The sequence below is a fragment of the Denticeps clupeoides genome, chromosome 2 (genome assembly GCF_900700375.1).
Source record: "Denticeps clupeoides chromosome 2, fDenClu1.1, whole genome shotgun sequence".
NCBI classification, from domain to species: Eukaryota; Metazoa; Chordata; class Actinopteri; order Clupeiformes; family Denticipitidae; genus Denticeps; species Denticeps clupeoides.
The window spans coordinates 28,772,269-28,786,455 of record NC_041708.1 but is presented as its reverse complement, the minus strand read 5'-3'; the positions used below and the strand labels follow the sequence as shown (position 1 = coordinate 28,786,455).

At 44.5% G+C, this 14,187-nt stretch overlaps 1 protein-coding gene across 1 annotated transcript; it reads left to right on the top strand.

The window, feature by feature from the left end:
• The first annotated feature begins 389 nt into the window (after nucleotides 1-389).
• drd3 (dopamine receptor D3) lies at nucleotides 390-10,235 on the top strand. Its single transcript, XM_028958701.1, has 8 exons — nucleotides 390-805; nucleotides 1,483-1,788; nucleotides 2,466-2,578; nucleotides 3,767-3,903; nucleotides 4,196-4,389; nucleotides 5,584-5,646; nucleotides 7,977-8,328; nucleotides 9,068-10,235. The coding sequence occupies exons 2-8, from the start codon at nucleotides 1,504-1,506 to the stop codon at nucleotides 9,262-9,264; spliced, it is 1,341 nt and encodes a 446-aa protein (XP_028814534.1). The 5' UTR covers nucleotides 390-805; nucleotides 1,483-1,503; the 3' UTR covers nucleotides 9,265-10,235.
• Nucleotides 10,236-14,187: the final 3,952 nt, after the last annotated feature.

Genomic DNA, 14,187 nt, shown 5'->3' with positions numbered 1-14,187 from the left:
CTATCATGCAGCTGGATCTCCAGCAGGCTCCTGCCAAGCCTACCTCACGTGAATCCCACACATGTCCATACACCATTATGATATGAATATAACATACTCCGACGCAAGGTTAAGCATAAAAAAAAAAACATGATTTATGCAAACCTTGGGTGAAAAATGCACAGGAAAAACTTTAGGAGCTCGTTGACCTCGGCGTTGCTGATCACAACCTCGATTTTATTCGCCACTTCCGAGGTTCTGGGCATGTAAATGTCCTCGGAAGCCACCGCGGTCTCAGGTGGTCATTATTTTTAAAGACAACCCGTTAATGGGCAGTCCTGCTGATTCCATGGAATAATAGCAGGTAGTCCTGTCGGGGAGCGACACACCCTCACTTTGAAGGAGAACGCTGCTCTTTGACGTCGTGCAATTTCGTCATCGCTTATCTATAGACTTTTGCGCGTGCCGAAGGTTTTGCGCACAAAAAAAAAAATATTTCGTTTTATTTCTTTTATGTTTATTTATTTATTTATTTATACATCATCCCAAAGTCACATAATTTACATTCGCCTGATTAATTGGACGCCCCGCGGCCGGATCCACGCGTCCCGCGGCCACACCTCGCCGGTTCGAGGTGGCCGGAGCGCGTCGCGTGGAGTTGTCCCCAGCCCCCCTGCGTGAATCCCGAGTGACGGACCCGGGCAGTGGGAGGATGGCGACGCGGGTAACCCAGATAAGTTTGCGCTCCGCGGCAGCGAGACGGCGGCGCGCTCTCCGGAGGTCGTAACGCGCCACGGACCCCACCGCAGCGGAGACGCCCGTACAGGTACACCCCGGCGTCCCGATCACGCGTTATGACGTGGAAATGTCGCGCGCGTGTTGTGCGTCGTGGTTGTCTTTTACGAGCGTCATTTATTTTGGCGCGGCGACTCGGAAATTACGCGCGTAATTAACTTGCAAGTCTAACCACGCAACACACACTTTGCTTTTTTTCCCCCCAACAAGATAAAGAGGCAAAATATTCGGTGTCTCGTGTGAATTTCATCAATTAATGAACTGTCGCGCTAAAGTGCTGTATGTTATTGAATTTAAAAGCCATGATTGGGTCTAAAACGCTGTAAATCTGACCCCTGTCCGGCAGCAAAAGCTTCATTATTGCGCGATCATTCTTTGGCTTTGGAGTAATTGCGGCGTTTTATTTGCCATGTGGAGGAGTTCAGGAGTCGGGCGTTCCTGCCTGCTCCTCTCCAAAATTGGCATGGCTTGGATAAATCGAATGCCAGACTTCGTCATGTCCTGGTGCGGTCGGGCAAGATGGGGAGGTGGAACTTGAGGGGACTCACCTTTATCCTGCAAGCGCCTGACATATTAACTCCTGTCACTGTCAATGGGCGAGCTGGAGAATATGTTGAGTTTGATCAATGTCGCTTCTTTTGCTGGAGCCATCCACGAAACGTAGTTCCCGTGTGTGTGAGAAATGGCACCGTGGTTCTACACACACAGGCTTTCCTGAGGACCCTTCCCATGGAGATGCTTGGCAGTGCCGAGTGGTCTTGGAACGGCACGGACCGCGCGTTTTTGGACGGGAACTCCAGCGCTGTACCGTTGGCGGAGGACAACGAAAGGAACTACTACGCCATGCTTTATTCCCTGCTCATCCTGGCTATCGTGTTTGGGAACGTGCTGGTGTGTATGGCAGTCCTGCGCGAGCGCTCCCTCCAGACCACCACCAACTACCTGGTGGTCAGTCTGGCTGTGGCCGACCTGCTGGTGGCGTCGCTCGTCATGCCCTGGGCCGTCTACCTGGAGGTAAGCGGGTCAATTACTGGCCAGTGTTAGTGATTGATTAGACGTAGTTCAATTATTGGATTTGGTTAATGACTGGTGGAACTGGTTTCAATCATTAAGATGGAAATAGTGCAGAATCTATAATGAGCTGGAGGGTGAGGATCATTTTTGTGGTGAACGTCCAGCCATTAATAGCCAGTTATCTGTGCAATTAATTGCCCACAGGGGAGGTGGAGGTCTCCGACACTGCAGATGGAGAGAGGGGTGGGATCAAATTTGGGGAGCCTTTGAAGACCTATAAACATGAACACGAGTTCAATGGTGGTAGCCCACCATCTAAACTAGAACCATTCCAGCCAACCCAAGGAGGGCCAGTTCATCAGCTAGGAATTGGCCTTGAGAGTGTTAGATTTCTGGGAAGGTTGGATTGACTGGCTGCGTCTGGCCAAGGGACGGCCAGTCCGGCTGCCAGACTGTGAAGGTAACGCAGCACATTCAGCTCTGTCAAAGGATTATTACCTCAGATTATCCCACCCTGGGCAATGTCTGCCCAAAATTCTAAGCGGGTGTGAGAAACCGAGGGAGAGAGATAGATGCATTCAGGTCCTGAATTATACATCCTCTCTTCAGAGTTTGACATGTTTGGGGTTTATATGTGACTATATGGTAGTCATGTGATCTTTATGTGACCTGTCCAGGTTGTGGGTGGAGCGTGGCTCTTTAGTCGAATCTACTGCAACATCTTCGTCACGCTGGATGTCATGATGTGCACTGCTAGCATTCTTAACCTTTGTGCCATCAGTATTGACAGGTAAGGGAGGTTGTGCATGTCTGGTTGAGCAGGAATTAACACTTTCGAAGCACCTGGCTTTGGTGGTTCAGTTTCTGCGGAGCTTGCATGCCTGCAGTTTGTTGCTGGTTGTCAGTGTGGTGGATCTTGTCGGGTTTAAAGGCCATTAAATAGCGGAATACCCCTTCCAGGAAAAAAATCTTGCCATTCCACATACAGATTCATTTATTCATTTGAAGCCTTTGGACAAAATAAAAAAAGAGCATGCCCCACAGCTTCCTCCGAAGCATGATGCACGCACAGGACATACATGTGTTTGGGGTGTATGTTTGTGGTGTCTGTGTGTGTGTGTGCATGCTTTATACGTTCATGCCCGTATTCTATGTTTATGTGAACATTCACTATTTGCATGTTTCCACTGTCAATCTGATAGTCATTTTAATTGCCTGTTGTACAGAAATGAACAATAATAAATCTTTAATAAATCTTTGTGCATTCAAATTGTTTTATTTCTGTGCCTTTGTTATTAATAAATGTCTGATGAGCTCACCAGTGGCAGGTGCATAATTAACACCCGCGCAGCTCCGCTTTAATTTTGTGTGTGACAGAGGGTGGGAGGGAGGCATGCACTCATGCATGTGTGCTTAAGGTGGAATTAACAATTCACTGTTATTATCCCATTCTCTTCAAAAATTGTGGGCACTTGTGTGGTGTGCTTTCCGACAAAAGGGGAAAACAAGGTTTATACACTGAGAAAGGGGCGGGAGAGAGTATTTTTAGCTCTGTGGTTCCTCCAGTTTTTCAATAATGCACCAAGTTTTGCAGCAAGAAGAAAAGGAGTAATTGTGTTGATAGAAAAACAATAGCAAGGACGTTAACCTCTCGGTAATAAAACTGCCACGCCGTCCTGGACTGAATCGGGTCGAGTCTAATTAACATTTCCTTTGAGCTTCCAATACACTCAGTAGCAAAAACACATTGAAAATTCTTGGCATAAATGCAACTAATTAATTTTTTATCTAGCTTTGTGTGTTCTTCCATTCTAATACATCCTATCTACATTCAAAAGAGTCCTGGACATTAATGTTTTAATAAACATTTTGCTGACTTTGCTTTTGGTGCCAATGGTGAAAAAGGGCTGCATAAGAACATAATTTAACTGAAGTCTTCTTCTGCACTATAGAGGGTGATGTTCTGACCCTTGTGCAGGTACACGGCGGTGGTGATGCCGGTGCTGTATAACACCACCCACAGCTCCCGCAGACGGGTGTCTATAATGATTGCCACCGTCTGGATCCTGGCTTTTGCTGTATCCTGCCCCTTGCTGTTCGGCTTCAACACTACAGGTGAGGTGTCATAGCACAGCTAAAATGCCTCATCAGTCCCCACTGTGGATGATGACACAAGGCCAGGGGGTGACGAGGCCATTTAAATAAGTCTTAAAGGCTATTCATTTATCTTGTTTATATTAATGAGAAAACACAATGTTAAATTATCTGCTTATAGGTCTCCCTATACTCCATATCATCAGTTAGACTGACCCATTGGCTGCGTAGACATTTCATTAGTAACACAACACTGATATATTCAGCCTTTCTGCATGAAGGTTCGTTGCATATGTGTGTATGTATGTTGCAGATGACCCATCTGTATGTTCCATCTCCAACCCTGACTTTGTGATATACTCTTCGGTGGTGTCCTTCTACCTGCCCTTCATTGTCACACTGCTGGTGTACGTACGGATCTATGTGTTCCTCAGAAAGAGGAGGAAGAAGATTGCTTTCCGACAAGCTAGTGGAAAAATCCAGCCGGGAACCGCCCCTCCATCTGCAGTATGAGTACAGCACACATTGTTTTTCACTGAAACACTTTGTTCTTGATATGGGGACATGAGATAAAAATGTACCGCAAAATTATTATTCCTACTATTCTACATTATCTGATTCAAAATACATGTATGAATAGAAGCCGTTTCTCAGAAGGCATTTCTGATATTGGTAAAGGTTATGGATGATTGTCAAGCTAAAATTCCTCTACGTCTACATTTTCTTTCAGAGGCCATTACATTAAATGGTCTTGTCCAACTTCCCAGCGCAGGATTGTGTATCTGTGATAGCAAGAGCTGTGAAGTTGGATCAGATACTTGGAGGTGTCCCAGTAAAGTTCCGGTTAACTGGAGCAAAATTTGATATGGGGAAAAAAGCTTTAATGATTCCCTGGATTTGCTTTCTTATTTTTTTTAAAGGATTTGTTTTTCCCTCCCCACATCAAGTCAAGCAGAGTTTAGGTTTTGAGGTGCAGTGGCCTTCATGCAGGCTCACGTAAAGGATGCTATTACATGGGATTATACCTCATGAGAAAGAAACAGAAGAAGGTCACCTGAATATTGCACACTTCAAGGGGAACCATGACCTTTGGATAACTTTTGAAAGCTAAAAGTGCTCTGAAATGTCTACACACATAAGGCCAGACCAGTGACATCGATGGATTTGTTTCGCTGTGTTTGCTTTTCACATTTCCCACGATCCCTTGTATTCACTTAAGCATCAACAACCTTACCCATCCCTCACCTATTGCTTGACTTAACCCAACCCCTTCAAATGTGCAGGAAGCAAGATATTAGCCTATGTAGTATTGGAAAGCTAGCTAATCATATCTAATCATATCTGTAGTTCAGATGGGCAACCAATTTGTTTCCACCTAAGGGCTGATTCGGATGACCTCCCCAAAAACGTTTATGTGGTACTGAGTCTATTTAAATATTTTCATCAGGTCATGCCTGGTTTTCACTTTTTGCATCCAGATGCAGACACATTGCAATTATGTTGCTTTCCATTTTGAGCATACACACACACACACACACACACACACACACACACACCTTTACAACATCTGCCTTTTTGTAGGGATTTTATGGAGAGTGAAACAATTCCACTGTTATCACTGGTCAGATTTTTTGCAGACATATAATAACTGTTTAACTTGAGCAATAAGGTGATTTCCATTTCTGTATCATCCTGTTTCAGGAGACTTGTCTGCAAGATGGTCAAAAAGAGAGAAGAGACTTGTCCCCTATCAGAATCAAAGTGGTAAGGGAGTGTGACTGTGCGTGTGAGAGAGATACAAGCTGTTGTTTGTGAACTCTTGCTTGAAATTAGTCTTAGTGAGACACTGACTTTCTTGATGAATTTGGTCTTGGTATTTTGAGAGACTTGGCAATGCACTCATTGCATGGCGAGCTTGTCTTCTACTTATGTGCAGATGTCATTGCAGCAGGCTGGGAAGTAAAAACTCATAGCTTGAAACTTGTGTCTTGATAAAATGCTTAAATGATTAGAAATATTGCACCAGCATTATACATTCTGTGCATTATAATTAGATATGGGCAATTAGCCAATCAGGAATAGCAGAAGCGGAACAGAAGGACAAAAATATGCCCTTTCTGCAGAAGGAAAGATGATGTTTTTAACATCTGTGATAAGTGTGCAAACTACTCTTGTGGGATTACAGACAATGAGGTAGAAATACACTGCAGCTAAAAATTAATTGAACACAAAAATATGACATCCTAGATCTGAATGAAATATTCTTTGCATCTATTGACAACAAAATCACACAAAAATTATTGATGGAAATTTAATTTATAAACCTGGTCTCAAAATAAAACAGACTACAGACTGGTCCAACTTGGATGTAATGTCCTTAAAAAAAGTTAAAATGAAGCTCAGTAGTGTGTGTGGCCTCCATGTGCCTGTACGACCTCCCTACAATGCCTGGACATGCTCCTGATGAGGTGGTGGGTGGTCTAATGAGGGATATCCTCCAAGACCTAGACTAAAGCAGCCTGTGGTGCAACGTGGCGTTGTTGGATGGAGCGAGACATGATGTCCCAGATGTGCTCAGTTGGATTCAGGTCTGGGGAACGGGCGGGCCAGTCTATAGCATCAATGCATTTGTCTTGCAGGAACTGCTGACACACTAAAGCCACATGAGGTCTAGCATTGTGTTGCATTAGGTGGAACCCAGGGCCACCTAATGGCAGTCAGGCTACCTCTGGCGAACACATGGAGGGCTGTGCAGCCCCCCAAAGAAATGCCAAACCGGTCATGTTGCGGCAGTGGTGGCCTAGCGGGTAAGGAAGCGGACCCGCAATCAGAAGGTTGTGGATTTGAAGCTCCGTCAAATCCGTCCCCACACACTGCTTCCCGGGCATTTGTCATGGTTGCCCACTGATGGGTTAAAAGCAAAGGACACATTTCATTGTGTGCACCATGTGTCTCAGATTCTGGCATCTGCAGAATGGCATCTCCATGTGCTCAGCGTGAACCTGCTTTTGTCTGTCAAGAACACAGGGCCCCAGTGGCAAATTTGCCAATCTTGGTGTTCTCTGGCCAAATGTGCTGCACGGTGATGGGATGTAAGCACAACCCTCACCTGTGGACGCCGGGCCCTCTAACCGCCCTCTTGGAGTCTGTTCCTGACCGGACCGTTTGAGCAGGTACATACACATTTGTGGCCTGCTGGAGGTCATTTTGCAGGGCTCTTGCAGTGCTCCTCCTGTTCCTCTTTGCACAAAGGTGGTAGTGGCCCTGCTGCTGGGTTGTTGCCCTCCTATGTCTCCTGATGTACTGGCCTGTCTCCTGGTAGCGTCTCCATGCCCTGGACACTACACTTTACAGACACAACAAACCTTCTTGCCACAGCTCACACTGATGTGCCGTCCTGGTTGAGCTGCACCACCTGAGCCACTTGTGTGTCTTGAGCCACTTGTGTGTCTTGTAGACTCTGTCTCATGCTACCACTAGAGTGAAATCACCACCTGCAGAACCACACCTTTATTGGGGATGTCTTGCTATTTGCCTATAATTTCCACCTGTTGTCTATTCCATTTGCACAACAGCATGTGAAATGTATTGTCAATCAGTGTTGCTTCCAAAGCAGATAGTTTGATTCACAAAAGTGTGATTGACTTGGAGTTATATTATGTTGTATTGAGCAGTGTAGTGCTGGTGCAGTTGTGTGAAAATGAAATTATAATAAACACTTTTTTTTCAAGTTCATTTAACACGTTCTAAAAATATGTACCTCAGGCAACTGTTTATTTTTTACAATCTCCACCTAAGGGAGATTGCATGGTACTGCTTTTACATGGTACTGCGTGCATTTACAAACTTTCATCAGGTCGCATCTGATTTCCACTTTTTGCTGAATTTATGGGATTATAGACAATGAGTCAGAAATAGTTTTGCTGGTGTAATCATTTGAAAATTAGCTCTGAAATTCCATTTCATCAAAGTTCTTTTAACACGTTATAACAATTTCTTTTAACAGATACAAAATACCTTTTAACATATACAAATATACCAGTTCTCTTCTGTCAGCCTTTCATTTTCAGTCAGAGTGCATTTTACCCACACAGGAGAGCACAGAGGATCCGGCTCAGGCAAAGCCCAGACTCCTGTCTGGCTGCTTGCGGCGGAAGAAGCCACGCACAGGTCCAGCAGTGAACACACTGCTGACCCCAGTGGACCTGCAGAACTACTGCAGCATCAGCCAGGCCTCCTTCGCCCGAACGGAGCATGATGCACAACGTGAGGAGGAGGAGGAAGGCCCAGAGGAGGAGCCCATGAGCATGAGGGGCTGTGAGGTGAAGGAGCTGTCCAATGGTCGGACCCACACCACACTGCACCCAGCGCCATGCCCAGCTGTCCGCCACAGAAGCATGCATGCGCGGGAGAAGAAGGCCACACAGATGCTAGCCATTGTTCTGGGTGAGACCTTGAGATACGTCTCATTTTAAAGGCTAATTATGCTATTTCAAATGCAAGCCCCAGTTTAATAACTTGCTAAAGTGCTTTCAGAGAGTACATGCTTTTTATTCTTAATGGGAAAACTAAATCTAATTAGGAACTTCACAAATATGGAAGCTTGAGAATGAGTGTTTGCTTTAGGTAAGGATCACATGTATTATTATTATTATTATTATTATTATTATATCTACAATTACATTAAAATAAAAAAAATGTAGCTCACATTCACTGTTGCTTTTCTGATGTGAACTCACTTGACGTTAATAATAACACTTATGATAATTCACAGTGTCTGTTTAATTGGATAGAAAATTTATTCATACAAAACCAGTAGATTATTAGTAGGCTTTTTTTCAGATTATGTGGCTCAGCTGGAAGATCACTGCCTCATGTGATCAAGTGCACCTTGCCTGTGGTGGGGATTTAGGAATCTGTGGTGGAGAAAAAAAAAAAAAAATGCAGCTTTGCAAGAGTGTTTTATCCATTAGGGGGCTTAATGTTTCATACTCCCACAGTGGCTCTGACATACATTGCTTGTAATGTAGCATTAAATTATACCAAAATTAAACCAAAATATACACTGACCTGCACACAGTGCTAAACAGACAAGTTTAATGAGATGGAGGGTGATTGTTTTAATTAGAAGTTCATTTACTGCTGTGTGTATGTGTATATTTGTGTGTGTGGCTGAATGCTGTAGGGGTCTTCCTCATCTGCTGGCTTCCTTTTTTTGTGACTCACATCCTGAACACACACTGCCGGACCTGCCACATCCCCCCGGAGCTCTACAGCGCCTTCACGTGGCTGGGCTACGTCAACAGCGCCCTCAATCCTGTCATCTACACCACCTTCAACATTGAGTTCCGTCGTGCTTTCATCAAGATCCTCACATGCTGAGTTGGAAACATCATCCATACCTCAGGCCCTCTGCGTCAGTCTAGGTGAAGCAAGGCGTCTCTTCAGTACAGTTCAGTAAAGGATTATGCAAGAGTGCTTCAAAATTCAAGGGTCCCAGAACACAATTTTTTTTTTATACACTAACCGACTGTGTAGAGAAGACAGAGAATGTGATTTAACCTGAGCTGTACTACTTCAGATGTCTCAGTTTATGGGAGACAGGACCTAATGAACAATCAGGACAACTGTTTAGACCCACATGAAACTGATATGAAATTCACTCCTTGCCAGAGTCCAAAACTGTGTTTTGTGCTGAGATCCCAGGATGTTGTCTTTAAGATGGAAGATATGTCTGGAGTGCATGTCCCCTCAAACACAACAGCTGCTCTCATCACACCGTTCCTCATTTTCAGCCATCCATCATAACCTACATTTGTCATTTCCAAGCTGTTTTTCATTCTAGCTTACCCTCTTTGAGCTTCCTCCAGGGGTAGCCTGCACCAAAAGTCTCGCTGAGGAGGAGTGCTTGTCTCCAGGTTTTATTCTGATTCGTGGGGGGAGTCTGTTAGGGCAAATCAACAACCTCTTGGCAGGTAAGAAGATGCAAGGCCCAATGTGCTTTTGATAGTGGCTCCCTGCAGGCAGGATTTTGTAATCTGCATGTATCTGGCACACCAGAAAGAAAGCAGGAACAGGCCAGATTTGTCATGGGTGGAGAAGAAGTATTGATACGTTGTGAATAAAGCTGAATGGAAAATGGGCATTTTGGCTCTGACCTCTTTTACACATCTGACAGTTACATGTGGAATAAGATGGTTAGAGGAAGTCCTTTGTGGTTAGTGAACAGCTTGGTTACACCTACTGACGGTAAGAAATGTATAGTACTGCGGGCCAGTGGTGGACTAGCGGTTAAGGAAGCAGCCCTGTAATCGTAAGGTTACCGGTTCGAATCCCACTGAGCAAAGCACTGTCCCCACACACTGCTCCCCGAGCGCCTGTCCTGGCTGCCCACTGCACACCAAGGGTGATGGTTTAAAAGCTGAGGACACATTTCATTGTGCAACCGTGTGCTGTGCTGCTGTGTTTCACAATCACTACAGTATTAGTCTCTTACACCTACAGAATAATTACCATCCTGTCTTCTTTCATGGAGTTTAAATGCCACGGTTTTTACGAGTTGGGTCTTCTAGTTTCAGTGTTTTCTGGTATGGTCATTAATCAGTTAAATAATTTTTTTTTTTTTTTTGCTGTTTTTATGGTTCACAGTAAATGACTGTGTATTAAAGACCACACAAAACAGGTGGCAAATACTGAGATCCAAGGTGGTGCTTTGCTATTTTTGTGGATTTCATGACTGAATGAGACTAAAGGCAGAAAATAAATGCAGTTTGGTCCTGTTGTGGGCGGTTTCAGTGGGGGGGGGGGTCGGCATCTGTGAAGCACCAAGACATGCAGCTGATGGGAAGAGGGAGCGTTCTCACACTGTGAGTGATGGCGGCTCATTTTTTCCCCGTCCTCTATAATTACTCCATGATGCCTTGACTCGCAGACTTTCTGCGGTTCTGAATTTGCCATATGAAATGTCCCACTCTTCTGAAACAGCCATGGCTTTCTGTCAGCAGAAGCTAATGAATTCAATTAGACTCTTTCCTCGCTGCTTTTTGCTCTTTGTCTCCCCCTCTGCCTCCCTCCTTTTTCCCCTCACACTTTCCCCTTGCCCACTTTCTCGCTCATGCTTACAGAGCTTTTTTTTTTTTTTTTTGATCTAGATATTTCAGGCCATCCTGACAGTCATCTTGTGTGCTCACCACAAGCTGAAAGTGAGCATGTTAGGTGTGTCCCTTCAGAAGGACAGCTGTGCCAGCATTAACCTCCATAAATGGAACTGGGTTTGATCTCCATAGAAAGCACAAGTGGGACTGAGTGAGTGCGTGCGTGATTGAGTGAAATGGCATTTAGCCACAAGTGCTGTTCTTCTGTCCTCCCACAAACCTTCACAGTGTGGTCTCAACCAGATCCCACCTCACACATACGCACTAAAATACACTCCAGGTCCCAGGATTTATGAAGGGCACGGTTGTTATGTTGGCTCTGTGAGGTGCATGGTGATGGTGCTTATTATAGATATTTGAATGGACAAAGAGCAAAACTCGATCTGATGCGGAGAGCAGCCACTGCTTGGATTCAACTTTCGACAGCGTCACACAAGCCATCACACAAATCTCCTCTTTATGCATTATCAATGAACAACCCTTTGAAAATCCATCTCCCCTCCTCCTCAACTTGGATGATTTATACGATGCACCCCACGGTGAGAACTGAGAAGTGCCGTGGGACCACTGACAGCACAAGGCCTCCACTTTAAGTGTCTCTTTGAAAACGACCCCCTGCTGGGCTACCCCAGCGCTTTCGGAATTCATGTGGCAATCAATAGGTTTGAGATAACTTTGCATAGCGATCTACAGGAATACTACCACCCAGTGGTCATCCACATATGTTTATATCCAGGTTAAATTTTATTGAATTAAAAGTCCTTGAAGAAGTCCAGCTACATTATGTTATTCACTGAACACATCTTCAGACATCTTATGTCAACATGAAGGATGTCTGGCATTTTGTCTCACTATTATTACTCTTCATGTGGCCAAATTGGAGATTTATCATACACATGGCCAGAGATCCTCACTAATCATCACCTTTTACCAAAGCGTCGCACGTAGAGGATATGAGTGAAGATGGTATTCCAGAGACGACAGGACATGGGACACATAATAGGAGATAACGGAAACAGATTGATTTGGGGGAAAAATAAAAGTGAACTGTAAGGCATTGTTGAGTCTTTGGGGCTCAGTTTCGTAGTACTGTTGTACTAACTATGATTGTGCAGTGACAATAAAGCCTTAGTCCTGCGCTTGAGTTAAGTTTAAAGGCGTCACGGGTGAGGCACGGCACAGACTTATGGTGTGACTATTTCGGTGATGAAAACCGAGCCGGTGCAGGTGGAGATGATCAAAAGTCACACAATCCTTTTTTAAGGCACAATCAACACTTCAGAAGACGGTGGGGGGAAAAAAGATCGTCACTCTTGGTTTAATTTAGAAGCAAACGATGAGCGCCATTTGTGCGCCTGCGTGCTGCCCTGGTGGCAGGTTAATGGCTTTGGAGTTTAAGGAATGCTTGATGTAGCTGAGCAAAGCTGATGGACCCTTAAGCAAGTCTTTCAATTAAAAGAAATCAAAGAGAATATGCTGAGCCCTCGCCAGCAGCCTCAGTGAAGTCACATAAATATTTACACGCACATACATCACCGGATGTGTGATTTTTATATTTTCCCGGCGGAGTGCTGTGGGGGTTAGTGTTTTTTTATGAGGTCATTCCTCTTTAGACTCTATCTCTGTGTCCATTATCCTCAGTAGAGAATGTGGCGCCGGTGGCTCACCGGCGGCGGCGTACGGTGGTGTGAATCGGTCGCGGCGCGTGACCGGACTTCAGTGGCTCTCGGCCCTTATCTGCTCTGTGGCAGTAGTCTCCCGTGTCAGCCGCCGGCCGATAGGTATGTAAATTCACAGGAGGCTCTGCACGCGGCGAATGCCTAAACATGAAGCTTTCTGGTCCTCCTTGTCCCTTGATTCCAATTTATCCCGCCACCCTCCTCACGATAAGTGAATCTCAGCAGGTTTCGTGACTAACATGCAGCGGCTACTAAACAGTGTACCTAAAGTGTCACATTGGGAACAGTGTGATGTGTGTGTGTGTGTGAGGGGGAGGGTACTTCATCTAGTCTCCAGGGTGTGAAGGTCTTCACAGATAGGCCGCCAGGTTTCTCATACAAAAGCTCAGAGCCAAAGTGGTTATGCTCGAAATTTTATAGGAGAAGTCAGAGTGCTCTCGTGAATGGAAACTGCTTCCGGAAAGTGTGGTCTGAGCAGCCCATAGCAGGGGAAATCTGGTAGAAAACATCTGGCAACAAAGGAGAATCCTCAGAACAGGATTTTACTGCTGACAGATTAAACGTCTCGGGCCAAAGCTGGGCTACAGAAGAACTGTCAAGCACAGTTCAACAAAAGGGCAGAACAACTAAGATCCAACTCAGTCCAAATATAATGAGATTACAATCGACCATTTCCTGTAGTAATCAGAAAATCTGGCATTTTCTGTATGGAAAACTCACAGAACTTCATTTGGGAAATTAACACCCAGGGCACAAACTAGTGTTGAGTTTTGTTTGCTAATGTAAGGTCAAATGCATCCTCACGATTTACATGAATTAATAGGTAACACAAGAAAGACATGTGATCTTTAATGAAGTTTGCACATGTGCTGTACTGATGGCTCTGAGTTTAATTCATCCAAAATGAGGACTTGACGTGTGTGGAAGCTGTTAGTCATCAGACTCCACCCATTTTAAAAAATAATTAATCATGTTCTGGGTGATAGAAATAATTACACACCAACAGGAAGGGAAGTTCGTTTCTAGAGAGAACTGCCAAGTGTTTCTTGTTTTATCTGTTTATGTAAATCCCCTGGAAAACATTGTTAAAGCATTAAGAAGCCAGCAAGCAACACAGTGTCAGGTCTGCACATTTTTGAAAGTTTTTATATTTCATTGAGACTAATCACATTAAGTCTTTATTTAGGAATTGCACTACATTAGCCTTAACAGTTCATACAGCAGAGTCTCATGATAATCATTAAAAAGGGAAAGAGCAAAGCTGTATTTTTCTCACTTGGGTTAGATCTTGTTAGTATCGGGAAGGGATCGGCAAACTTTTAAGCTCAGGGGCCAAATCGACTTTTTAAATTTGTCAGACGGGCCAGGCCAGCACCAGATGCACATCATAGACATAACATAAAAAAGGCATTACAGTGTTAATATTTACATTCACTTGTTTATCAGCGTTCACTTTGGAGTAAGGCCTGCTA